The following is a 27206-nucleotide window of genomic DNA, read 5'->3' on the forward strand; positions in this document are numbered from 1 at the left end:
CCACGTGGGTTCAAGCCTTGCCCTTGTTCCTTTGGCGCACCCTGTGTTACGCACCGAGCTCCTTTCGCTGGAGCTTAAAGTCTCAAAATGGGTTTTTCTCCGGGCTCCCTTTCTCGCGGCTCGCAGCTGCGGGACCTCAGCGCCGGCACGCACTGCGGACGCGACCGCCGCGGGCCCCGCTCCCCCTGGCGGCCGCGCCCCGCACTGCAGCGGTATCGCGCCCGCCCCGCCCTGCCCCGCCCCCGCCTCGGCTGGCCCAGCCGGGGGAGGGGTCGCGGCGGCGGCGGCGGCGGCGTCAGCGGCGGCCCGGGCGGTGGGAGCCGAGGCGGCGGAGCAAGATGGCGGCGCGAGTGCTGAGCAGCGGCAGAGTGGCCTCGGCCGGCAGCTTTCTGCGGCGGGCCGGCCCCTGCAGCCTCCAGCCCGGGCTCTGGTGAGCAGCGCCGCCCTTTCCGGGAGCGGCCGGGGAGGGGCCGCCGCGGGGCGGAGGGCACGGGTCCCCGGCACGAGTCTACGCCCCGGCCCGGCCGCGCTCCCACTGGGCAGGGCCTCCCGGACTGCGGGGCGGCGGGACCGAGGCCTCGGTCGGCGCTGCTGGGCGAGTCGGAGCCTCGGCGAGGTCGGAGTGCCTGCCTGCCGGGCCGGCCGGGCTCAAGGTCACGGTGGGAACGACGCTCGGCGCCGAAGCCACGTCCGCGCGCCGAGGGTGCCCGGCCTGCGGGACCCTGACCCGGAGCGGTGGCAGGGCGGCGGGCGCATGCCTGAGGCCGCAGGCCCTGAAGTTGCGGCCGCCTGAGAACACTGCTCGCCCGCGCAAAGCCTCAGTGCTTGATTCCGCAAATGGCAGTAGAGATAATCCTCACCTCCTGGGGTGTTGTGAGGAAGAAATAAAATACCGCATCGTCCCCGGTGAGCCCTCAAGTGGAGGTCGGGGAAGTAGTGAAGAGGTGTCAGCCCTAAGAACAGTCGTTGACTTGCTTTAAAAGTAGATAGCGAATCAAAAAGTATGTACAGTTATCAGCACTAAGGGGACGTTGGCTTCGTGTTTAAACTCTTTTTCTAACCTCATTGGATTAAATATTTGGTCAGAATCCATCCCTGAGATAGCCATGTCCCATTTTCCAAATCAAAAAACCAAATCCCATACTAACTTACACATCGATTTGCTTCTTCGGTTTCTTTACGTTGGGTAACTTAAATTTCCTCTTTTTGTTTGTGTTTAATTAAATAGTGAGCCTATAGAAAATACAGTTGGCACTTAAAAATGGAAGCAGGAGGGAGCTACCTGTTAAACTCCTAATACGGGCCAGCTTTATACTGATACGGCTTATTTAATGTAATCCTAGTAGCACTCTTAAGAAGTAATAGGATGTGCATTTTAGAGATGAGAAAGAACCTAAAGGGCTTGAGACACGTGGCTGGAAAAGGCATTTGAACCCAAGTTTGTGAGGCTTGAGGCCCAGTGCCCTTCCTAGGACTCATGCTCAACTTGTGTTTCAAAATTTGATATTTATGTTTCCAAGGTGGTTAACAGATCACCCTCCGTTTATTTTTATTCTGTTATTAAGTATCTACTGTTGCTTTATTTTTTCACGCAGATGATAAAAGCCCATGAAATTGATATTTTCTTTTTTTCACAAAAGACAGCTGAGACTGAAGGTGTTCCCCTAAAGTGCCCAAGGTCACTTGAAGCTAATAAACTGGAGATTTGGACCCGGGTGTGCCCGGTACCCCCACTTCCTGCTGGGGCCAAATGCTCTTGACACTGGCGTCCTTGTCTCTATACAAGGTCCCCTGTACCTTCTGACTACTCACTCCTTCCCGGGCTCTAGTCTGCTTTAACTGTAGGTGTTCTTTAGGACTCAGTCTGGACCCAGCTAACTCATTGATTCTATCAGATATTGAATGTATATGATGTCGATGAAGCCCTATGAACCTGAGCATAATAGCCATGGTCACTCTCCCCAGGAAGCCATGCAGAGGTGAAATCCCACGTAGACTTACAGATTGAGGTAGGTGGCATGGGAGAATCAGGGAACCTCCCTGCATGAGGTCATGGAAGGCCTCTCTGAGAAGGTGGCATTAAGCTGAGACCTGAAGGGTTAGTGGGCATGAAGGCCGTGAACGGGAGGAGTCAGGCATGCTGGGAAACCCGAGAAAAACCTAAGAGCAGGAGTAAAGGGAAGATGGAGAACAGGTGGCGAGCAGCAGGGGCCCGATAATTCCAGGCCGCACAAGCCATTGAGAGAGCTTGGATTTTACTCTGAGAGCCATGGAAGACGTTTAAAGGTATACACTTCAGTGTGACATGATCTGATCTACGTTTTTAAAAGATCAGGCTGACTTTGAAAAGGGGACAGTCAGGACAATGGCCAACTAGCCAGATGCTGGTGCCATTTACCGAGACTCGTTTGTTTCAAAGGTGAGAGTGCCCACCACGTGCCAGATGCTGTTGGGAAGCATCAGTGAATAAGGCACGCAGGGTGCTTGCTAGTCATTCAGAGAAGGAGGAACAGGTGCAGGGTGGGGAGGGGGCGGATCCAGGGCAGTTTTGAACCCGGTGAAATTGGAGATGTCTGTGGGCTACTCGAATAGAAAGACCCAGTAGGCAGTTGGCTTATTGTACCTATATGACTCCTCCAAGGAGATGTCTGGACAGCATTTGAGAGTTGTCAGCATATAGGAATGCAAAATGTTAATAGATCCATGGGTTTCAGTATACTATATTGTATTTGATTGAAATTTTTCATAATAAAATGCTTTTTTAAACTATAGGAATGGATGAGATTTGCTTGAGGAGTGTGGATAAAGAAAGAGCTGAGAAGCAGGCCCTGGGCTGTATGGATATTTACAGGCTGGATATAGGAAGGAGAGGCAGCAAGGGAGCTGGAAGGGGCAGCTGTAAGGTCATTATTGGTCAGTGCCCGGGGGCGGTATTTCAAAGAGGGAGTGGTTCAGCTGTGCCAGATGCTGCCAGAAGGTTAAGATGACGAAGAAAACCACTTACCGACAGGGGTGGTTGTGAGTGACATTGCAAGAGTGGTTCCAGAGGGACGGAGGATGTGTTCCCGGGAGGCCGATTTGCCAAGCACATCTTCGCTCTGCTCAGTGCCAGGCCCTCTGCTCAGCTGTTTACTGAGCACTGCATCAGTGTCCCCCAGGTGCTGGAAACGACCATGTACTCAGAATTTAACTCATCTTCCTCCTGCAAAGCCTGCTTGCTCCTCCTGGGTTCTCTCTCCCCAGCCGTGGAACATCTTGCATTTAGTGGTCCAGGCCAGAAACCAGGTCTTCCCCAAGCCCTTCCCTGCCTGCTCCCGCCCGTCTAGTCAGTTGCCAGATCTGTTAGTTCTGCCTCCAGCCTGTCTTGACTGTGCCTCTGCATCACCACTCGGCTGGATTCCTATCAAGAGTGTAGACTTGGAGCCATTGGTGAGGGGGACAGCTAGAGAATTCCCCAGAACAAATGAACAGGACATTTTCCTACTAGAAAGATCTCTGACATGAACCCTGACTAGATCCTAATCCCTCTTCCTTTCCACCCCACCTCCACCAAGAAAAAAATCTATAAAAATCATTTTAGGGACAATTGGGGACATTTTAAGATGGAGTAGATATTAGATATTATAGAATTACTATTTTCCTTAGATGTGATATTTATTATTAGTGACATGGTTTGTCCCTGATCTTAGGAGATGTGTGCTGAAGTATTTAGGGATGGTGTATCATGATGTCTGCACTCTGGTTTCATATGGTTTGGTAAAAATGAAAAAGCAAAATATATATAAACAGTAAAAATTATAAAATGTTCATTTTTCATCTAGATACAGGGCATAGCGGTCTTCGTTATACTGTTCTTTCATCTCTGTCTGAAGTTTTTCAAAATGAAAGGTTGGGGGACGGCTGTCTCTAGCAGCAGTGGCGAACACAGATTTACTGGGCTTGGCGGTGGGGCGGGGGAGGGGAGTCCCGTGGCTCCTGCTTTAAGGCAAGACTCTTCTTCTGGTGGGCCCTTTGGCCTCCGCCCCTCCCCCTCCCCTCTGCCGTATTCACATTCCCCTGGCTTTGGCAGCTAGAGTTCTGCTTCCGAGAAAGTCCTTCCTCCCGTGGGCAGCAACCTGACAAACTGTTCCTCATCTTCCAGGCCCTCAGCTCAACAGGTGCCTCTTCAGAGGGCTGGTCCACGTCTCCCTCAGGCTGACCCAGACCCCACTCCCTCTGCCCCAGCCGCCACGCCCACCACCTGTGTCTCCACGGAGGGGCCCTTCTTCCCCTGGACTGTGATCACATTTGTCCGTCTGCTTCCACCAGCAAACCAAGCTCTGTGAAGTCAGGGCCAGGCTTATTCCTCTTTGTAGCCTCAGCCTGGCCCAGTGCCTGGCACATGCAGGGCACAGTCCGTGCATATTTGGTGATCAGACGACCAAAGCCCCTTGCCTCATCCTGTGGTCTCTGTGTTAAATGTGTTTCCCTTCTGTAATTTGCCCCGACTAAACCAAAACACCATCTTCCACACCTAATCAGTATCCGTGTCTTCTCCTCTTCACCTCAGGAGTATCTTTTGAATGCAATCCATCCCCTTCATCCCTCCTGCCATCATCTTAACCCAGGACCATCCTTTGGTCCATCCAGTGAGTATCAGATGCCTTTGGTGTGCCGGTACTGCTGGACTGGGCAGCCCGCCAGGAGCCCAGGAGCCATGCTCCCTGCCTTTCTTGCTTAGTCCACCACCGCACCACCGCCGGGCTGCTTTTTACGCCTGGATCTTTTCTGAAAACGTGCTAGCGTTGCCCCGTCTACAGGATAAGGTCCAGCTGATAGGCTTGGTGCACGGGAGCCCAGTCCCCCTGGCCTGCTCGCCCTCCCGTGGTTCCTCTCACTGTCCTCCCACACCCTGTTCTCTTGCCTTCCTGAACGCTTTGCTGTTCCAGAAATATGCCACACAGCTTCACGACTCCATGCCCCAGGACACGTTGTTCCCTTTGACTGGGATTATCACTGGCTTTGTCCCTGTCTTGCTTGTCCTCCAAGACAGAGCTACAATGTCTCCACTGGAGTCCCTCTCGCTCCTTGCAGGCCAAGGCCAAGGCGGTTCATTCCCTCGAGTTCCCACAGTGCATGTGAGTCCACAGTGTCTGTGACCGCTCTGGCTGTTTACTGATAGGTTTTTCCCATGACAGTGGGCAGGCTAGGCATCTGTTCATCTTTGTATCCATTGAGCCAGGCACATAATGCTTTTTCTATTTAGAATCTAGTGTTTTGTAGGATGTGCTGCCCCCTACCTCACCCGCTGTAAAGTGCCACCCAACACATATGATGTTATAAAGACAGCTGATTGCAGTGTTTGTCACTCTTGGTAAAGCACCCTAGCCCAGCCCAGGTCTTATCACCCTGACAGCTGTTAGCATGGCTGCTTCTATCCCTTTCCGTGATTCAGCTTGGACTGGGCACATGAAGCAGTTTTGGTCACCTGCCAGCTGAAAGAGTTCAGAGTTCAACAGTCAGTTGGGGCTGTGCTGCGCCACACTGTTTTTCATTTGTCAAGACAGTTGCTACCCAACTTTGACAAGTAAGCAGCACTCAGGCTCTTGTTGTGTGTCCTGTGATGTTGACTACTTCTTAGGTCAATCTTTAGCTTACAAAGTGGTGTCATATCCCTTACCTCATCTTACCCATCCTAAAGTAAATCCCTCTGGTATTAAAATCTGGAACGAATGCTCACTTGGGGAGGTTTGTGTGGAGGAGGCATCCCTTATTAGTGAAAATATTTTGAACTTTACAGTTAGATCTGGGTTCATATTTTTATCTTGCTGCTGCTTAGCTCAGGTTGTGTAATAACCTCTGTGAGCCAGTCCTTAAAATGCAATAATACCTACCTTGCTAGATTGTTGCGGGGATTAAATGAGAAGACAGGAACAAACTGCCTAGTCCAGTGCGTAGCAGGAAGTATGTGCTTATTAGCTTGTAATCCCCTTAAGTTCTAAGGAGGAAGGGAAGAATTACTTTGGAATTTTTTTCCCTTCCAGATTTAGTCCATCAATAATTCTTTATTATAAAGTATTAAATCCATAGGAATTAAATATCAATATGAGTGCACATGGTATACGCTTGTCTATGCACTTCTGGAAGGATTCATTAAGAACTATTAGTAGTGGTTGCTTTGGTGAGTATTTCTTAATGAAATTCCTTAGTGCTGATACTTTTAGAAACTTCCATTGTACCCCTTTCATAAGGGGTACAATGTTCATAATTGTTATTACTAAAAAAAAAAAAAAAAACTATACAAAGTCCCGTTAAAAAAATTTTAAAACTGGGCTTCCCTGGTGGCGCAGTGGTTGAGAGTCCGCCTGCCGATGCAGGGGACGCTGGTTCGTGCCCCAGTCCGGGAAGATCCCACATGCCGCAAAGCGGCTAGGCCCGTGAGCCATGGCCGCTGAGCCTGCGCGTCCGGAGCCTGTGCCCCGCAGCGGGAGAGGCCACAACAGTGAGAGGCCCGCGTACCGCAAAAAAAAAAATCTTAAAACTTTCTACTTTGCATATCACAAATTTTATATGCTTGCCGTTTCGCTTCATGATATTATTTAAGCAAATATCCCAAAACATGGTGTGTTTAAAATACTTTAAACACGGGAATTCCCTGGTGGTCTGATGGTTAGGACTTGGTACTTTCACTGGCGAGGGCCTGGGGTTCAATCCCTGGTCCGGGAACTAAGATCCCACAAGCCACGTGGCACAGCCAAAAAAAATAAAATGAAATACTTTAAATGAACTGACAAAAATGTTTTTATTTTTATTGAAGTAAATTTTACCATGATTCATTTGGAGAATTGCCTTCTTCAGAATTAGTTTATTTATATAATCAAAGAGTGGGGACTTCCCTGGTGGTGCAGTGGTTAAGAATCTACCTGCCAATGCAGGGGACACAGGTTCGAGGCCTGGTCTGGGAAGATCCCACATGCCGCGGAGCAAATAAGCCCGTGCGCCACAACTACTGAGCCTGTGCTCTGAAGCCCGCGTGCCTAGAGCCCGTGCTCTGCAACAAGAGAAGCCGCTGCAATGAGAAGCCTGTGCACCACAACGAAGAGCAGCCTCCGCTCACCACAACTAGAGAAGGCCTGCGTGCAGAAACAAAGACCGAATGCAGCCAAAAATAAATAAATTTGGAAAGAAAAAAAAAAGTGAATTGAAACCAGACAAATACCATATGATTTTGGTTTCTGCTAAAGAGCTAATAATTTTTATATATAATTTCTTTTAATTTTAAAAGTATTTTTTAAGTAGTTTTAAAAACAGTTTTTAAATCTCACCATTAATCAGGTGCTGTCCTAAGTGCTTTAAGTGTATTTACTAGGGGTTAAACATGTACTTAAAAAAATACAAGAGTAAAATAAAAAACATAGTCAATACAGATATTATATGGGGAAAGATGTGTGTCTTCTCTATTTTAACTCTCCATCCTTCCTTCAGGGATACCACCATTAACACTTTTCTTAATTCTAAGGCATTTTAACATATAATAAAAGCAAAATGGAAGAATTTCCAACTTCTTTTTACAGATGCCGCTTAGGACTATATATTTCTGTACTATGCACTAATAAGAAAAATTGCATGTACTGGTATTAACTTGTTATTTTGCTTATTTAATATGAGTTTGCTGCTTTTTAATCTTAAAAGATTTGAAAAAATGCTTTTCTGTTTCTTGACCATTACTGTATTTATAGAAAACATTTTATTGTTAATTTTATATTTGTATATTTTGTTTATATATTTGTAAGCTCCATCGGTCAAAAAAAATCTTTTTATCTGGTTTCTAGCTATTTGTGATAATATCCTATGAATTGGTTTTTAAATTTAAAACAGTTATACGGAGTGAAAAGTGTTCTGTAATGTTTGTTCATTAAGGCAGCAAGTCAATTTTTTTTAAGCAAAAAAAGAAAAAGGCTGCCAATGTAACCCGTGAAATTTAGAGTTCTGTTTTTTCTAAAGCACCATAGTTGAATAAGAATAGGAATTTGTATTAATGTGGAATCCACTCGTTCATCTCATGAGGCATTGGGGAATTTGCATGTCATGCAAGTTTTTCTTGCCTCTTGTTTAAACTCCCCTTCCTTAACACCTGGAGTCACTCTCTCTTTACCTCTTATATTTGCTTTACGGTATCTGTGGCCTTAAACAGGTCTGCTAAACAGATTGAAAATGGTCTGTAGGAAGTCATCTAGTGTTTCCAAGAGATCCCCCCAGAAAAGGCTCACACTGGCCTGTGAGTAGCCAGACCTTGTTTTGAAGCACTGGATAAGATCTGAGTGTTTGTATTGGTCATTTGGAATCCCAGCACGTTACTGCCCTTGGCATGATGTAGCAAAGGGCAGAAAAGATCATTTATGTGTACGTGAATTAAAGATCAAAACAATAAAGAGTACGCCGTGATAGCCCTGGCCAGAGAGGATGGTCATCCGCATAAAGGCGATCGTGCAGAAAGAATGGGCACAGACTCAAACGACTACATTCTGTATGATTCCATATATGAGACATTCTGCAAAAGGCAAACTGTAGAGACATAGAACAGATCAGTGGTTGCTAGGAGTTGGGAGAAGGGTTGATTACAAAAGGAGGAACTTTAGGGAGTGAAGGAACTGTTCCCTATCTTACCGTGGTGGTGGTTACATGGCTTTATGCATTTTATCAAAACTCACAGAACTGTATGTCCCAAAAAGAGTAATTTTACTGTGCATGAATTAAAGTGGAGAAGATGAAGGGATGCGATTTGTCATTTGATTATGGTTGTGTGAAGTTAGGAAGAGGGTGAGTCTCAGCCAGGCTTTCATTTTTAAAATCTTGTTCTCAGGTTATGTATACCTATATACCTTACCCATAAAGGAGTTTCTAAACATGCACTTTAGATATTTTAGCTAATTTTAGGTATAAAAATAATATATGTATATGGAAAATTCTCAAAGAGTCCAGAAGGTTATACAGCGAAAAGGAAAACTCTCTCCTCCCATCCCAAGCCCACTCACAGTCCCCAGATGTCCTCACTATTAGCAGTTCACTTTGTGTGCGTATTTGTGGTACTGTTCTGGGCCTGCTTTTCCATGTAACTCATCTCAGCGATACCAACATATCAGTGCGTGTAGATCTGCCTCATTCCTTGTATTGATTGCATTCTATTCTGATTTTGGCTCTACCTTGATTTATTTGACCAGTCCCCATTAATGGGTTCCAGATTGCCTGTACCAGGAACAAACTGGAAACAAGGTAGTAAGGAATGCTTGCACGCATTCAGCTGTGTGCTCTTGTCTAAACATAGCTGCCCGCGGGACATGCTACAAGTGCGACCCTTAGGCCGAAAGGCCTGCGCAGTTTTAATTTTGCTATGGATAATGTCACACTGCCCTCTAGGGAGGTCACACAAATTTGTGATCCCACCAGCAAAGCATATGGGAATTAAACATGCACTTAAAATTTCACGGGTAAAGTGTAATTTGTTACTTAAGTAAAATCTATCCTCACTTTCTGACAGCGTGGATAGTAGGAGTTCAGTTATAAGATGAAAATAAGCAAATTATTTATATGTTAATGAAGTCTGTATTCTTAGGTTTTTGTGAGTTAAAAATCTTGATTCTAAGGTTAATTTAGTTTAGGGGTAAAATAGTTTTTTTAACGAAAATTCATTTCACTTTCTCTGTATATTCCTTTTCACATTCTTTTGTCGTGGTAAAGTACATATAACATAAAATTTGCCATTTTTAAGTACAGTTCAGTGGCGTTAAGTGTGTTCACATTGTTGTACAACTGTCACCACCATCCCTCTCCAGAACCTTTTCATCTTCCCCAACTGAAGCTCTGTACCCATTAAGTAGTAACTCCCCATTCTCCCCTCCCCTCTGCCCCCGGCAACCACCATTCTACTTTCTTTCTCTGTGAATTTGACTATTCTAGGTTTCCTTGTATGGAAAAGGTTTCCTTTTTCTATGTTGAAAATTTCCTTGGAGGAAGGAAGGACACACGGTGGAACTCACAGAGATACACGTGAGAACTCTCCTAGGAGTGCCGAAGTTACTTCTCTCACACTCCGCTCCTGCGTTCAGAGTGCACGCTGGTGGTATGGAAAGTGGACATGCGGTATCCCAGGTTCTAGAATAGTGCCTAGACGGCGTGCTCAAGGCGTATTTGCTGAATGGATTGATGAATTTATGAAAACAATGTACTACACGACACAACCTAAAGACCCTGGGATCTTCGTACCTCTGATTAAACTCAAATTTTTGCATTTGTTATTCCATAGGAAATTGGCGTCTTCCATTAACAGACCTCGAGAGGACAGCTGGTTAAAATCCTTATTTGTCCGGAAAGTTGATCCAAGGAAAGATGCTCACTCTAATCTCCTAGCCAAAAGGGAAACAAGCAGTCTGTACAAGTTACAGTGTGAGTCATAGGTTTGCTATCTTCATAGTTGACTTTTTTCCCTTTGTTCATAAGTTTATCGTTGAATTTTCTTTTGTTTCAGTTCACAATGTTAAACCGGAATGCCTAGAAGCATACAACAAAATTTGGTGTGTATACCAAACTATCCTTTACTTGGGGAAAAATAATGATTTTAATATTTGTCAGTTGCACTAACCCTTGATAGCAGAGCGAGATCTTTCACGCCTCTTCTTAAAGCTGAACGTGGAGAGGCTCTTAAGTTGAGCTCTGTTGGGCATTACCAAGGATGTTTTGATTTTAAGCACTTGTTCAGCTAACTCCTCACATAGGCTATCAGACTTTGGAATGTTACTAGACTCTTTCAGGTTGGAAGGGACCTTGCAAGGCGGTCTAGCCCCGCTGCTCATCCAGTGCTTGAGTCCTTTCTGCAGCCCTTCCTGACGCTATGCTTGAATACATTTCATACGCGCCATTTCTGGACAGCTCTGAGTGTTAGGAGTTAGAATTCACATCCCTGGGACCTCCACTGTGTCCAGTTTTACTCCTAAGTAATATTGCCACGTGGGAGCCCTGTATGGGTTTCAGCAGAGCTGCCATTTCTTCCCGGGTCTTCCATCCGCCAGGATTCAAGTCCCTTCAGCAGATTCTCATATGACATGAAACCCATATATTCTTATAGAATTTGTAAACTTTAAGACCAAAGAGAATTAAGTGCGTTAGTTATTAACAGAAATAGCATTTTAATGATCAGTTGTCCACAAATATAATTTAAAAGCTTTTTTTAACCTTTCATATCTGCTGCTTTCATGAGAAAGCAAATGATTTTGTTACCAGAATCAGCGTAACTTTCAGAAGCAAAACATCTTTTGTTGTCTTACTTTTGGAGGTGGTTCGTGAAATATAACATTAGCGTTGAGTTCCTTGCTCACCTCAGCACAGTTCTCTTTATCTTAGAAGTGCCCTAAAAACAAATGCTTTTTTCTAATTCTCTACTCATAAAATGGAATTTTTCTGTATGCTGATGTTTCCCTGGATTATCTTTCCTGTCCTGTTTTGTTTTTTTTTTTTTCACTTCATCTCCTGTCTCAGATTCCTGGCTATCTATTCATGTTCTCACTTCAAACTCAATGTGCAGAATTACGCTGCTCTTCCAGTTTCTCCATGTGTGACACTCACCATGGTTTTATTTGACTCTTGCCTTAGTTGTATGTGATTAGCCGGTCACTAAGGGCTGTGTATTCTTCATTTGATGTGTATTTTGCTTCTCTTTGCTTGTTTCCCTCTCCAGGCCTGTTGAGGCCCATTTCCAAGTAGCCCTTTCTCACTGCCTTCCTGGGTTTGAAGCTGCACCTGTACCTTCGCCCCACCCTGCAGTCCATTACCCAGAAGTTTGTCAAATTGATCTGCTTGAGTTCTGTTTTCTCCTTCATCATGTTTGTTTATCTTTTCTCTGAAACTTTCAGCAGCTGCCTGTTTCCAGCCTGGTTTTTAGGGGCCCAGATAATGAGGTTCTTCCCAACTCATCGAGTTCTGAGTACAAGTACTACCTACCTTACAGCCTCCATTCACTTGGGTCATCTGTGCAGGCTTCCGTCTACCACACTAGCTCCAGTGCTGAGTTGTTTACTTCCTGATCGTGTCATGTGGCAAAAAGAAAACCCAATTCCATTTCCCTGACATAATCTGTCTTTCTTCACCCCCAATTTCCATCAATCCCATGTGATTTCTGAACTTTCACGAGTCATACATCAGATACATTTAATATCTGATCTTAATTTTAAAAGTAAATGCTACCCTTCAAAAAATTACGTGGTTTGGTCGTTGTACTGGGTCTTAAAGTCATTTGAGTTTTCAGTTAGACATAAGACCATTCAGAGCTTTTCTCTGTTAACTAGTCATATCCACCCAGTCCTAGTGCTTCAACATCGGGTGGTGATCACTAGCTTAATATCACTTGACGTCAGCAAATAATAAGAACAGGTTCCATTTCTGACCCTTGATATCTTTTTGCATCCACTGTTGGATCTATATGGCACTTTTTCATCGTAATTTTTCTATTCAAAAAGTGTGCAAATTTTAACTTTTCTCTTGGTATGATGCAGTTATGGCTCTTCCCTTTACCTTTCCCTGTCCATTAGAATCTGTAATGCGGGAAGGTTTCCGTGGAACCAGGCTCTGACACCTCTGTTAAATTAATACACTGCCAGGACCATGCTCAATCAATAGCGACAAACTGGGCGGTGTGTCTGGCGTGGGATTAGGTGCGATACCTTTCAGAACCCCTCAACTGGTTGAATTGAGTAGAAACTAATTTATGCCTCATGTCATCGCTTTCATTTGGGTTCTCCTGCCCCTTTGACGCCCTTCGGGATTGTTGGGGTCGGGGTTGCTTCCAGACTGTGTTGTGTCCCGACTCCGTCGTCTTCCTTAAAGCCCACTCGTTCTCTGCTGCTGCTTCCTGTGCCTCCTGGGCCGCTCCTGTCATCTGCCCCATCCTCCACATGACCTCCTTCCCTTTCTTTTCCCGCGTTCTTTTTCTACTATTCACATTTCTCTCATCCTTCCCATCTTTGGAACCAGCAAAAGTTAGCTTTCATACACATCACCATTCCTAAGTATATACTTCTTTTTTTTTTTTTTTTTCTGAAACAGCAAATAATAGACTCATAGTTCCTGGAATTTTTGGACCTTTGGCTCTTCTTTATCATTTTTATCAATATACTTGAGTTACTTACCACTGTAAGTAGATAGCTGGGGTATCAGTCACCTAAGCTTCTGATAATTGGGACATGAGAGCACAGCAGAATTCAGCCAAAAGGCTAATTCTGCACGTCTTATTATCATAAACGTATTCTGAGGTCAGTTGTCAGAACACAGAGTAGATGACCTTTTCCTGTTACTGATCATGTGTTGTCCACCTGGTGTAATTTCGGTGGTTGTTTAATTAGTGTTGCTCTTTCTTCTCTTTAAGTCAAGAGGTGTTGCCAAAGATTCACGAAGATAAACATTACCCTTGTACTTTGGTGGGGACTTGGAACACGTGGTATGGCGAGCAGGATCAAGCTGGTAGGAAGCAGAAGTCTTTGGAATAAACCCTTGTTCCTTAAGCCTTTACTGTCATTACTTAAATGATTTTTAACATAATGCTTGTTTTTATAAGCAAAGCTTTCCAAGTCTCAGTCTAGTTTTATGGTTAAAGTGGTTTCTTCAGTAAATCACTGCAGAAACTCCTTTTTGATCGTTTTTCATGTTTGAATCTATTATTGAAACTTTATGGTGTAACTTGAGCCAACACACATTACAGTTTTGTACTGTGTTAACACCATGCGTATCTAGAATATTTTCAAGGTAAGAGTATCATGAAACTCTAAATGTATGTTATCGTTTAAAATATATTTCAGTTCACCTCTGGAGGTATGAAGGAGGTTATCCAGTCCTCACGGAGGTCATGAATAAACTCAAAGAAAATCAGGTAATGATTTTTGAAAAAGACTAATGATATAGTAGATGTTAGTACAGAATTAAGTGACTCTTTTCTGCCATCGTTTTTGTTAGTAAACTGTTAGTTTTCTGTGGTAAAAATTTTATTATTTGGACTCTTGAGGTTGTATTTAAACATAGAGTAACCAGTTGTAATACTATTAAAATGGTAGTTCTTATTGTAAAAGTCAGTTGTACTTTGATAAGCTGGAACTTTGAAACCGGTAAGTCAGTCTGGGTTACCTAACACATATCTGCTTCAGGAACTGACAACCACTTATTCTTCATCTTGGGCCGACTTTGCTATCCTCCCCCTCCCTTCACGAAGAGGTGTGTGTTAATGGAGAATATTCTACCAGCCATACATTATTAGGAAAGAAAACCTTTTGTGTAGACTCCCCGTCCATATATAAATGACTTTTTTTTTTTTTTTTTGCCTCGCTGTGAGGCTTGTGGGATCTTAGTTCCCGATCAGGGATTGAACCCGTGCCCTCAGCAGTGAAAGCACAGAGTCCTAACCACTGGACTGCCAGGGAATTCCCAATATAAATGGCTGTTTGATTTTCTGATGTTTTGAGGTGTCCATGTCACCTGTCTCAATATGCTGTCAAACAGTTAGAAGAACCTAAAATCATAGGAAATTAAATTAGTTTACTTTGTCATTTAAATAATTAGGATGACTATGTAGTTTGATATCTAAACTTGGACACTTTTGAGAGTGAAAGGGAATACTAATAGTCATTATGCTGGTTCAACAAGATGTAAACTGGGACCGTCTCAGGCCAACTGGACCCTATTCATAATAGTATTCTATTGTGGGAGGAACATAAATGTTGCTAAAGTGGGTTTATATATAAATCCTCTAATATTTATGATATAAATATTAGAAGATTTCATGAGCACCTTTGTTCACTCAAAGGAATTTGCGGAATTCCGTAAGGCGAGAAGCAACATGCTTCTCTCGAGGAAGAATCAGCTGCTATTGGAGTTCAGTTTCTGGAATGAACCTGTCCCACGGTCAGGACCGAATATATATGAACTCAGATCTTACCAGCTCCGAGTAAGTACTGAAATAGGAGTTAACTGTCCCCTTGTTCTTCTGTGCAGAAGGACACGCACCCCTGATGCTGAGTGGACCGCAGACACTGAGCGAATGTTCTGTGATGTGTGTTTGGCTTGTTTTCTCCCCTGTCCAGTTCTTCTCCTCTTATTTCCTTTCTTTAAACCTTCCTTCTTTCTCCTCCTTTCTCTTTGCTAAGCTCATTTGTTTTTTATAGCCTTACACATAAGAGAAAAGACCTAACATGCAGGACCAGCTGCATTATATAGCATCTATTGTCACTGAACTAGAGCAGCCAATAAGCATGTGACTGTTGACATTATACAGCACTGTAAGAGAAACGGGGAATAGTATTTGCACGACTTTCTAGATATTTCCCTACTTAGGTGACCACTAAAAAGAAAGGCCCAGGTGGCAACATAGTTAAAGTGAAAGAGTATCAGTAGATCTTGGTGGTCTAATGCTCAGTATTATACTGGAAAAAAAACAAGTGATGTCCTTGTTAGGTTTACTTAAATTGAATTATTTAAAAATTTCACAATAAAGTCTGAATAGGTACCAATAATTGAATCATCGTGGGCCTAACTATGGTTTTTATGACTATAATTGGATGACTTAATTAACTCTCACTTTGTGTGTATGTTGTCTTCTTAGATGAAGCCACAGAATATTACTTCCACTGTGGGATAGGTACGAACACAGTGAATAATACTATTTTGTTACATTTTTTTAATCTGTTAGATCTCACATTATTAAAAGTTAATTTTTAAGTTAGTCTTGTCATTTTTTATACTGTTAGTTCCATATTTCTTCACAGAAGAACTAACCGAATCCAAATCTCTTTTCAGCCAGGAACTATGATTGAATGGGGCAATTACTGGTGAGTATTTTACCAAATGATGAGTTTGTGAAGTCTTATAAATAGATTCTTTTAGGCCATAGTGTTACTTCTAGAAATAAAATCTGGGGTTAGTGCCATGATTTGATACTAGACTGTTGTTTTGTTTGATATATTTGTATTATGAAATTTTTCAAACATATACAAAACTAGAGAGAAAAATACCGCAGGTCTCCCTTCCATACCCATTACTTAGCTTCAGTAATTATCAACACATGGCCAGTCTTGCTTAGGTCTAAATCCCCCAACCCAGAGTATTTGGAAGTAAATCTCAGACAACATAAAATTTCATCTATAAATATTTTAATATATATCTCCAAGAGATAAGGACTTTTTATTTAAAAAAAACAAAACCCCCCAAGTGTCACATGAAGTTATTTCATATTCTTCTTGGATGTTATCTTTTCTGAAGTGTTGCTTTTGTCACATAAACAGAGCACCACAATGATACAATTGCTACTTTTTTTTTTCTTAGTTTAGCAAAATACGAATTTTTCTTCAAACTGATCTATAGATTCAACAGAATCCCAGTCAGAATCCCAGCAGGCTTTAGAAATGCAAGGGACCCAAAATAGCTAAAACAACCGTGAAAAAGAGGAACAAAGTTGCAGGACTCACAGTTCTCAATTTCAAAACTGACTGCAAAGCTAGAATAATCAAGACAGTATGGTACTGGCATACGGACAGGCATATAGATCAATGGGATAGAATTGAAAGAAAAGAAATAAATTCTCACGCACGTGAGCAATTGGTTTTTGACAAATGTACCAAAACAATTCAGTGGGGACAGATAATCTTTTCATCACAGGGTCCTCAGACAACTGGGTATCCTTGCAAAAAGATGAATTTAGACCCCTGCCTCACACTGTATACAAAAACTAACCAAAAATGAATTGTAGACCTAGATGTAAGAGCTAAAATACAACACTTTCAGAAGAAGACATAAGAGAAAATCTTCGTGACCTAGGATTAGGCAAAGAGTTCTTACATAAGCACCAAAATCACAATCCACAAAAGAAAAGAAATGGTAAATTATAATTCATCAAAATTAAAAGCTTTTGTAATTCAAAGGATACAGTTTTAAAAATTAAAAGACGGGTCACAGACTGGGAGAAAATTTTGCAAATCACACATCTGATAAAGGACTTGTATCCTGAATATATGAAGAAATTATACAACTCAAATCACGAGAAGATAAATAACCCAATTACAAAATGGGCAAAGGACTTGAATAGACAGTTCTCCAAAGATACACAAATAGCCAAAAAACATATGAAAAGATGGTCAGCATCACTAATCATAAGATAAATGCAAATCAAAACCACAATTATTTTCCATTCATCTCACACCCTTTAAGAAGGCCATTATCAAAAGAACAGAAAATAGCAAGTGTTGGCAAGATACAGAGAAACTGGAACCCTTGTGTACTGTAGGTAGGAATATAAAATGGGGCGGTCATCATGGAAAACAGTACAGAGGTTCTTCAAAACATTGAAAATAGCATTACTCTCTGACCCAGCAACCCTACTTCTGGGTATATATTCAAAAGAATTCAAAGCAGCATCTCAAAGAGATGTTTGCACACCCACGTTCATCACAGCATTATTCACAGTAGGTAAGAGGTGGAAGCAACCCAAATACCCATCAACAGATGAATGGATAAAAATGTGGCATATATATATAATGGAATATTAATGCAGCCTTTAAAAAGAAGGAAGTCCTGCCACATGCAGGGTGAACCTTGAGAACATTATGCTAAGCAAAATAAGCCAGTCAGAAAGGGACAAATACTGTATGATTCCACTAATAGAAAGTTTCTAAAGCAGTAAAAACCATAGACACAGAAAATGAAAAGGTGGTTGCCAGGGGCTGGGTGCAGGGGGGTTGGTGTTTAGCGGGTATAATTTCAGTTTTGCAAGATGAAAATGTTCTGGCGATCTGTTGCACAACAGTGTGAATAGACTTGGCCCTACTGGCCTGCACAGTTGAAAATGGTTGAGATAAATTCAATGTTATGTGCTTTTTACCACAATAAAGAATAAAATCATAAAATAAATTTGGGAAAAAGAAATTTAATGGGCAAAGAATTTGAATAGACATTTCTTCAGAGGAGCTCTATGAATGCCTAAAAAGGACGTGAAAAGCTGCTCAACATCCTTAGTCAGTATGGAAATGCAAAGTAAAACCACAGCGAGATAGTACTTCATACCCACTAGGATGGCTATAATTAAAAAGACAGAATAACGTGTTGATGAGATTGTCAATGAATTGGTACCTTTACACATTTCTGGTGAGAATGTAAAATGGTACAACCACTTTGGAAAAGGAAAACCATGATTTTTACTTACTTTCAATTTATATATTCTCTTTTTTTCAGTTATAAAATTTCTTGCTTTGGGCTAGATAATTTCTAAGATCTACCTCCAAAAAACAGTTCTGGGATCTTTTTTTCTAATGAATCTTTTCTTCTTAGGTCATCAAAGGCTAAATAATGCAAGGTAGAATTCCTTTTCATTTGAAAACTAAGAAATACATATTTGATTGTATACTATTATTGTAGACATCATTTTATTAAGGAATTGGGGGGTAGGGTTGATGCTATAAGTGTAGTAATTTAGTTGCCCACAGAATAGGACCACCCAGTTCTATGTTTCCGTATTACTCATTGAGACTTGCCCACCGTGGAATCCACAAGGAAGGAACTGAGGTTATTCTTCAGTTATTTTAAAAATTATTTATAAAGCCAGTTCATTCAATTTGTATTTTGGCACATAGGTAACTAAGGTGGTGATCTCCTCTTCACTTCATGCTTCTGATTATTTCCAGGCTAAGGCAAGTTATGTTTTCTTTGCCTACTGAGAAAGTGAATGAGAAAAATTCAGAAAGAAATGAACAATCCTGAATATTTATCACTATCAATGAAACTAAGGGTTTTCCCCCTTAGGGTTAGAATGCACATTAAAGAGATTTGCTTAATTTCAATAATTTACAAATCAGATTTGTAATTTTTGTGAAGATTATGAGCACTTAACACTACATGTAAGGTTAAAGAAATTAACATCGCTTGGAGGTAGCCCATGGGGGCAATAGCAAGAGATCCCTCCTTTTCCCCTAAAGAACCTGAAAGCATGGGTCACCTTTGTGGAGTTAAGCACGTGGTGAATGAGAGCCAAGATGTACAAGGTGACCTTGAGGAGACTGGCTTCCTCACTCCCACCACAGGCTGCCCTTGCTCTGATTCCACACCCCCCTTTGAGATGTTCTAATTCAGTTACTATGAAGTTTGCCTCTAAGAAGAGAATGCGCTGGTCAAGCCGACTCACTTATCTTGTCTCTCACTGTGGATATTAGTGGATTGAATCCTTGTTCATAGTCTCCAGCTCTTTTTTTTTTTTTTTCGCGGTATGTGGGCCTCTCACTGTTGTGGCCTCTCCCGTTGCGGAGCACAGGCTCCGGACGCGCAGGCCCAGCAGCCATGGCTCACGGGCCCAGCCGCTTCACGGCATGTGGGATCCTCCTGGACCGGGGCACGAACCCGTGTCCCTTGCATCGGCAGGCGGACTCTCAACCACTGCGCCACCAGAGAAGCCCTCCAGCTCTTTTAAATGAATTAGAATGAATCCATCTTCCCAAGTCCTGTCCACTCTGGGACCCTAATATGACTGAGACATCAGGCCAAGCCTGGGCAGCGTTGATATAAATTGACTGGGTAACTGGGGTGTGGAGTCTCTTGAGAGACTCTACCTGTGACCTTCCTACATCACTTGAAGCTGCTTCCTTCATTTTCAACTTTGGTTCTAGAAAACTGCTTTAAGAAAACATACACATTTTAAAAACTTGTTTAGGATTTCAAGTGTATCACTAAATATAAAAATAAAGTACTGGTGCACTAAATATAAAAATAAAGTACACAAAAGAAGATGTTTAAAAAGCTCATACCTTTTGCAGCAGGGAATCTTAAAAAGCAAAGTTTAGGGCTTCCCTGGTGGCGCAGTGGTTGGGAGTCCACCTGCCGATGCGGAGGACGCGGGTTCGTGCCCTGGTCCGGGAGGATCCCACATGCCGTGGAGCGGCTGGGCCTGCGCGTCTGGAGCCTGTGCTCCGCGATGGGAGAGGCCACAACAGTGAGAGGCCCGTGCACCGCAAAAAAAAGCAAAAAGTTTAAGGCAAGTGCCAATTTTTAACCAATTTAATCACAATTTCATGTTATAGACACGTGTATCCACACATGATGCATACATAATGAATGCCATTTGGTACTCATTTTCCTAACGGTTTGCTCAGGTAAGTGGGGAGAAAAGGAGGCAGCTTCAGTGTTGGCAGTGACAGTGAACTGCCAGGAAGCTCACGTCCATGGTTCTTCCATATGCTGTCTGAGGGGTCGCAGAATTCGACACCCGCCCTCGGCCGTAGATCACAGAGCTTGCGGGTTTCTCAGAGTTCATGGTGTGCAGCTGCTTTGTAGGTGCGGTGCACTTCCTTCCTCTCTGTTTTAAGCCCTGTTCTCGAGGCAGGGTCCCTGTCTCCCTTGGAGTACACTGCCTGTGGCACCGTGGGGTTCTCAGATCGAGAATTCCCTCACTTTCTCTCAGTGTGTTCTTGGAAAGCAGCTGTTTTTAAGTTGACAGGTCCTAGCCTACCCTCTGCCAGTTTTCTAGACTTCACGTTAAGAATCAGCAGTGCAAGCACATATCCTCACGTTGTTGTTTTTATTTTTTATTTTTATTTATTTTGGCTGTGCCGGGTCTTCGTTGCGGCCTGTGGACTCTTAGTTGCAGCATGCATGCGGGATCTAGTTCCCCAACCAGGGATCGAACCTGGGCCCCCTGCGTTGGGAACGCGGAGTCTTACCTACTGGACCACCAGGGAAGTCCCATGTTGTTTTTATTTTAATAGTTATGAATTACTGTCCACTTTTCACAAAAATGACTGCTGTAGCTATAGAAAGGTACATTTACATCTTATGTACATTGAAATAACTTTCGAATGCATTCTGAACAACCTGTGCTGAGGATGGAGGGAACTTACTGATACTTTTTAACATACCTGATTCAATATCTGAACGTTGTTTTTTTTCTTATAGGGCTCGTGCAATTCGCTTCAGACAGGACAGTAATGAAGCAGTTGGAGGATTCTTCTCCCAGATTGGGCAGCTATATATGGTGCATCATCTTTGGGGTATGTTTTTTTCCCTTCATTTTTGTATTCCTGGGATTTCAGAGTTCATTACTAACTAACTTGTCCTAGGCAGTAAATCGTATCTCAAGTCAGGAACCTTAAACACCGCTGCTGAGCCAAATGTCCCAGATGGAACGTAGGTGCTGGGCTACCCGGAACAAGAGGTCAGTAGTGCAGGGTCCACAGATGTGCGGCACGCCAGTGCGCTGGTGAAAGTGAGAGTGGGGCGAGGCAGCAGCCCCGGGATATAAAGGGATACAAAGCTATGAATTTGGGGAAAACCAATGAAAGGTGGAATGCGAGCTAGACTTCAGCATCTAGATGGGACTGACAGGTAGAGGTGGGAAGGAGGGGCTGGAACAGCCATGGAGACACAGGAAATTATAAAAAGTGCTCAGGAAACTACAGGTCGTGCCGATGGGCTAAACGGTAAGATACCTGCCGGGGACCTGGGTCTAAATGGGTGAGTTGAGGCAAGAAAAGTCATTTTCACATTGTGCCCCTGGGACCTTTCCCTGAAACCCTCCATGTCTGGGGAGGAAACCCCACTCCAAGCCTCCGCCAGCCACCGCTCACCTCAGCCACACACATTGGGCTTCCCCGGCATTTAAAAGATTGAAACCTGCACCAAATGATTAGAGGCCACCAGTAACCCTCAGCTCCCGGAATGTCAGGGTCAGTGTTTTCTAGCCAGCTGAGATTTGACCTCCTAAGGATCAGAGTTTTCAAATGGAGTAGATTTGCAAACAGATCTTTAAAAGATGTGTTCTGTGTCCCTGCCTTTTGATTATACTAACTGTAATTTAACCTTTATGGGTTCAAGGTGGGAGTGAAGTCATTTTTATCATTATTTTTTAGTGCATGATCTGTCCAGAGGATATAAGCTGAAAAGACAGACCCCTCCCCTTCCCCAGCCTGGCGGGGCCTCTGAGGGCGGCCTCTGTAGTGAGCGAGCGCGGAGACGGATGGGTCAGGACCCACGTGCTTTGGCGCACAGGCAGAGGTCAGGCACATGTCTACTCTGAGGCCCTGCCCTTTTCCACCTTCCTTTTTGTCTCGAGTCTGTGTCCGCAATGTCCACTGCCCACTTCCTACTTTATAGGAAAAAGTCTTGAGATGTGCAGAGATGAATTCTCAGTTGTCTGCCCCCAAAACTTAGCCTCACTTTTCCATTTTTTTTAGAGAAAGAGAACCAACATTTATCAAGCACCTCCAGTGTGTTGGTTATTTATGCACCACTCCCTTTAATCCTTACAGCCACACACCACAATTGAGATACCTGTGACTCACAGGTGGTGAATAAATCACCCAGGACCCACAGCTGTTCAGGAGCTGAGCCAGGCTCAGACGTCGGCAAGTCTGGCTTCAAAGCAGGTCTTCCCCCCAGCACAGCCCCCCTTCCTGTTACCCTTGCACATGATGCCATCCCTCCCCCACCTCCTCAAGGCCTCGCTGCAGCCACGGCTCCTCCACCACCCCATCTGTGGCCTCCTTCCCTTAGTATATGAATGGGCTCAGTGCCTCCCATCTTTAAAAGCCTCCCCAAACCCAAAGGTGCATTGACAGATGAACAAAATGTGGTTTGTTCAAATTCATAGAAGCAGAATGTAAAGTGTATCGGGTTGGGAGAAGAGGGGAATGGGAAGATATTGTTCAATGGATAATGGTGGCACAACGTGAATGTACTTAATGCCACTGAACTACACATTTAAAAATAGTTAAAATAGTAAATTTTGTTATGTATATTTTATCCCCCCCCAATTTTTTAATTAAGAAAATTTGTAAAAGAACACAGGCCTCCAAACTGTGTTCCCTGAGGGGGGTAGGGCAGGGGGGTGGTGAGGGGTCACCACATGGTACCCTAGGTGTGCATCCGACCCCGGTGAGGACACTGCCGCTTGTCACATGAATGTTAACTGTTTTCCTCCGGGTGGTGAGAGGTAAAAGATTTTGTTTTCCTTCTATTTTTCAGCATCTTCAACATTTTATGTAATAAATTTATACTCCATTACTAGTGGAGGGAGCTTTTGTCTTTAGATGGTCAGATTGCCAGGCCTGCAAGGTTAGGTCTTCTCATAGGGAGAAGGAAGCCCCAAAACAGAAACTAGAACTGAGTAGGGAGCCCTGGGTGACCTCTTAGTCACGACTGACACCGTGTCCAGATGCCTAGGAGGCATTTCCCTGGTCACTGGTTAGAAGGATCTTGCCCGGGTTGGGAATCAGAGACCAAAGCACCTGGGTGAGATATCCGAATTGTACCCCAAGGACTCTGACCCTTGGCCCGTGCTTTTCCCTCCACCTGGAGTGCCTTTCCCTCCCGTTCCCGCGTGTCGATGATAAAATGGCCTTTTCAACCTGAAGACCCACTTGGTCAGATCACAGCTTCCAGGCAGCTCTCCCTGGTCAGCTGTGTTCTCCCTGTTGGGTCTCTTTGTTCTCCACTGCCTTGAATACAGTCTCACCCAGATCACTGTAGTGCTTTATAAATGCTGAGAAAAATGGAATCTAATATTGCTTATCCGTAGTCTGACAGTGTGGTTACAGATTTAACATGTATTGAGGAAGTTCACTTGGTTTGTAAAGGCACGTCTTGAATCTGCTAGACTGTGAGTCTTGAGAGCGCGTGGTTTTGCGTCTCCCACGAGGCCTAACAGTTGCTCAAAAGAGCCAGCTCACCGTCATTCCAGCTTAGTACTGAGTTCCCAAAGTATAGGCGGTCCCTGACTTACGACGGCTCAACTTAGAATTTTCCAACTTTACGATGGTGCAAAAGCGATCCACATTTAGTAGAAACTCTACTTCACATTTTGAATTTTGCTCTTTTCCTGGGCTTTCTATACATTCTCTCGTGATGCTGGGCAGTGGCAGCCGCAGCTCCCAGTCAGCTACACAATCACAAGGGTGAACAACCAATACACTTAAAACTATTCTGTTTCTTACTTTTAGTGCAGTATTCAGTAAGTTACATGAGATATTCAACACTTTATTATGAAATAGGCTCTGCGTCAGATGATTTTGCCCAACTGTAGGCTAATGTGAGTGTTCTGAGCACGTTTAAGCTAAGCTAGGCTAAGCTCGTCTATTGCAGTAGGTTAGGTGTATTGAATGCATTTTCGACTTAACAATATTTTTGGCTTACAGTGGGTTTATTGGGATGTAACCCCATCATAAGTTGAGGAAGGTCTGTAGGCTCTTTGAGAAAATGAGGAGTGCAGCAGAATCAACACTTAATGGATACACAGTTGACCCTTGAACAACACAGGTTTGAACTGCTGGGGTCCACTTATATGCAGATCTTTTTCAGTAAGTACACACAGTACTATATGACCTATAGTTGGTCAAATCCAAGGGTACAGAACCATGGATACAGAGGGCCGGCTATGGGATTTGAGCACCTGCAGATTTTGGTATTCATAGCGGATCCTGAAACCAGTCTCCCACTGTACTAGTGGAATTGTGTTTGGTTTAAGTCTTAATTCTTCTGTGTGGCTATTTTTAAGCTTACAAGGATCTTCAGACCAGGGAAGATATACGGAATGCAGCATGGCATAAACACGGCTGGGAAGAACTGGTATATTATACAGGTAATACCTTAATAGGCATAAAACATTTCATTCTTCTCATCTCATTGTTTTAATGTTCTTTCACCCTGAAGCTAATATGTATTTAAAAAAAAAAAAAAATAGTACGTTGCTCTAGGATCGTGAATTGTAAGGTTGAGGGAATGGAGAAACAGTCATATTTTTCTTTTGACAGTTATAGGACATTTTTTCAATAGAGAATATTCACTCTTTCAAGTATGTACGTCGTCTGGTACAGTTCTCAGATCTTCATGTGTTGTAAATTTTACATCATTACCCTTTTTGTGCATTTCTGTATTCTCTGAAAATTTATTATACAAATAAATTTTTTTCTAAGCTTTTCCTTTCTCATCAAAATTGTCCATTCCCCAAAGCTTTACAATTTAATACACCAATTAAAAAGTAATTTTGAAAATTAATTTGGTATTTAGACTTTCCATATGTACATGTGTATGGATGTGTACATATGTGTACACCTATACATGTATGTATACCTGTACACACACATACACACACACTATGAAATCTTAGTTGCTTGATTTTTAGAAGAAAACAACCAGGCTGAATACCACCCAATGACACCAATGCAGGTACCACCTATGTTGCACGTCAGGTACATTTAAGCCCATATCCTGCCAGGAAGATCAAAGAGTAATTTGTTCTGGAAAATAACTATTATCTTGTCTTTTAATTCAAAAAAATCATATAACTGTATGTGGCTTTGCTGTTTATTCTTACATTTCCATAAGTTCCCAAAGATGTGTTTTACTTAGCACTGACAGTTCTACAAGTACAGTGTATTTGTTCCTTTATACAGGATACAGTCAAATTATTTGATGTTATATAAATTTTAATTCAGTTGAAAGAACCTTCTGAGAAAGCACCATTTTTCTCACAATATGGACTTTCCTAATTTCCTACAAATGAAACAAACACATTTCCAACAGAATGTTTTAATATCATCTTATAGGATGTCAGCTGATCTGTCATTAGCTTGTGTATTTCTTCCCCTGAGATCAGTCCTAAATATTCCAGTACTCTATTCTGATTTTAAGCAGCATGTCTTCTGAATATTCTTAGCAACCTATTTGTTAATGTATATTTATTGCAGTCTGTTTAGAAAAGAACGAGCCTAGTAATCTTGATCTTTGTTTTCAGTCCCACTTATTCAGGAAATGGAATCCAGAATCATGATCCCACAGAAGACTTCACCCCTCCAGTAAAGCTACAGAATTTTGATGTGCCTACATAAATTTATGTGACAAGTACTTGTCATAAATTAATTTGAACTGTATATGAAGTGAAAAGAAACACTGAAGTGTAAACTGCTGTATATAGCTTGTAAGAGACCTCTTTTCTTTAAAATTTACAAAATCACAAGAAAGTAAACTTACAGTTTGGCTGATTGTAGCAGTGCTCTGTAGTCCTCTGAAACATCCCTGTATTTGTCGAATATACCTTACAATACCGGGCCACCTCTCCCCACCCTCCAGGAAAAGAGGGCCCAAATTAAAATTGGAATCGTCTCCAAATAAGAATCCAACAATGGAAAAAAGTTAGCCATTTCTTTATAAAAAGCAAATCTGTTTTATAATTACAGATTTTTAGACAAATTTCTTGTATCAGGAAGAAATATGAATTTTGTCATGTTTCTGTAGCATTTTTCTGAGTCTCAGACTAGGAACAAATTATAAGTGTACCCAATACCTGCAAATGTTTTACTTCACACTCATTTTTAATGTCAGCATAATAAACGTGTATCATTACTGAGTTGGAAGTGGTTGATCGGTAATTCAGTCTCCACATTGTGTATCAGGATATCTTTATATGAGAGGAAAAAATGGCTTGAACCTGTGTATCATATGTGACTTTGAAATGAACACCTTGAATAGCACTAATTTTTATTTGTAATATTTTTCTATAACAAAACGAGTAGCACTAGGAAAAGAGGTTTTATTTTGTAAACAATCATCTGTGACCTCAGACATTCTCTGGTTAATATTTTAGTAAGCTCACAGACGATTTTTCCAAGATCATGTATGAAGGGTGGTGCATGTTGAGATTTAAATTGGCATAAAGCTGCATACTTTGTCTAGCTCTGATTTAGTTTTTTAATATAGTGTGCCAATTTTGTGACTGTAATCATGTGAAAGTCCTGTTGAAATGAAAAATTATGTCTGACCCCCAGATCAAAGAATTTATGTTGAAGTGTGAATAAAAAATCTCATACCAAATGTCAAGCTTTTACATGCGAATGGTTTTCTCCAAGAACATATAAAATTCAATAAAATCCTCTTAATTTTCACATATTGCATGTTTGCAATCTTTTTTTAATGACTGGTGCTGAGAATGACTCTGTCACTCTTGAAAGGTAGCTTGTCCCAGTTCAATGGGCATATGTGCGTCTACAGAGTAAAATATTAAATAGGCCCATCGGCCGCTCCTTATGGCCACTTGGTAGGTGTTATGAGGATTGGGTGTTTGGGTACCAGCGCATGATGGCCTGATGTTTGGGGGCTGGGGCTGCCAGTGGAAGAACAGGCTGTGCTCCTTGAGGGGGTACTTATCCTCCTGGGTGTTGAGTTCC

The 27206-nt window shown here is 42.6% G+C and overlaps 1 protein-coding gene across 2 annotated transcripts; it reads left to right on the forward strand.

The window, feature by feature from the left end:
- The first annotated feature begins 270 nt into the window (after positions 1-270).
- On the forward strand, positions 271-26928 carry NIPSNAP2 (nipsnap homolog 2). 2 transcript variants are annotated; one of them, XM_032605595.1, is made up of 10 exons: positions 274-430; positions 10283-10422; positions 10505-10550; positions 13394-13488; positions 13824-13894; positions 14822-14962; positions 15811-15842; positions 20944-21038; positions 24539-24622; positions 25778-26928. In XM_032605595.1, exons 1-10 carry the CDS (start codon positions 339-341, stop codon positions 25840-25842), a joined length of 861 nt encoding a protein of 286 aa, XP_032461486.1. In that variant the 5' UTR covers positions 274-338; the 3' UTR covers positions 25843-26928. The 2 variants fall into 2 exon arrangements, with proteins under 2 accessions (XP_032461487.1, XP_032461486.1); XM_032605596.1 differs by lacking the exons at positions 10505-10550; positions 13824-13894 and having other exon boundaries at positions 271-430.
- The last annotated feature ends 278 nt before the right edge of the window (positions 26929-27206 follow it).

The sequence above is a fragment of the Phocoena sinus genome, chromosome 15 (genome assembly GCF_008692025.1).
Source record: "Phocoena sinus isolate mPhoSin1 chromosome 15, mPhoSin1.pri, whole genome shotgun sequence".
In the NCBI taxonomy this organism is placed as follows: Eukaryota; Metazoa; Chordata; class Mammalia; order Artiodactyla; family Phocoenidae; genus Phocoena; species Phocoena sinus.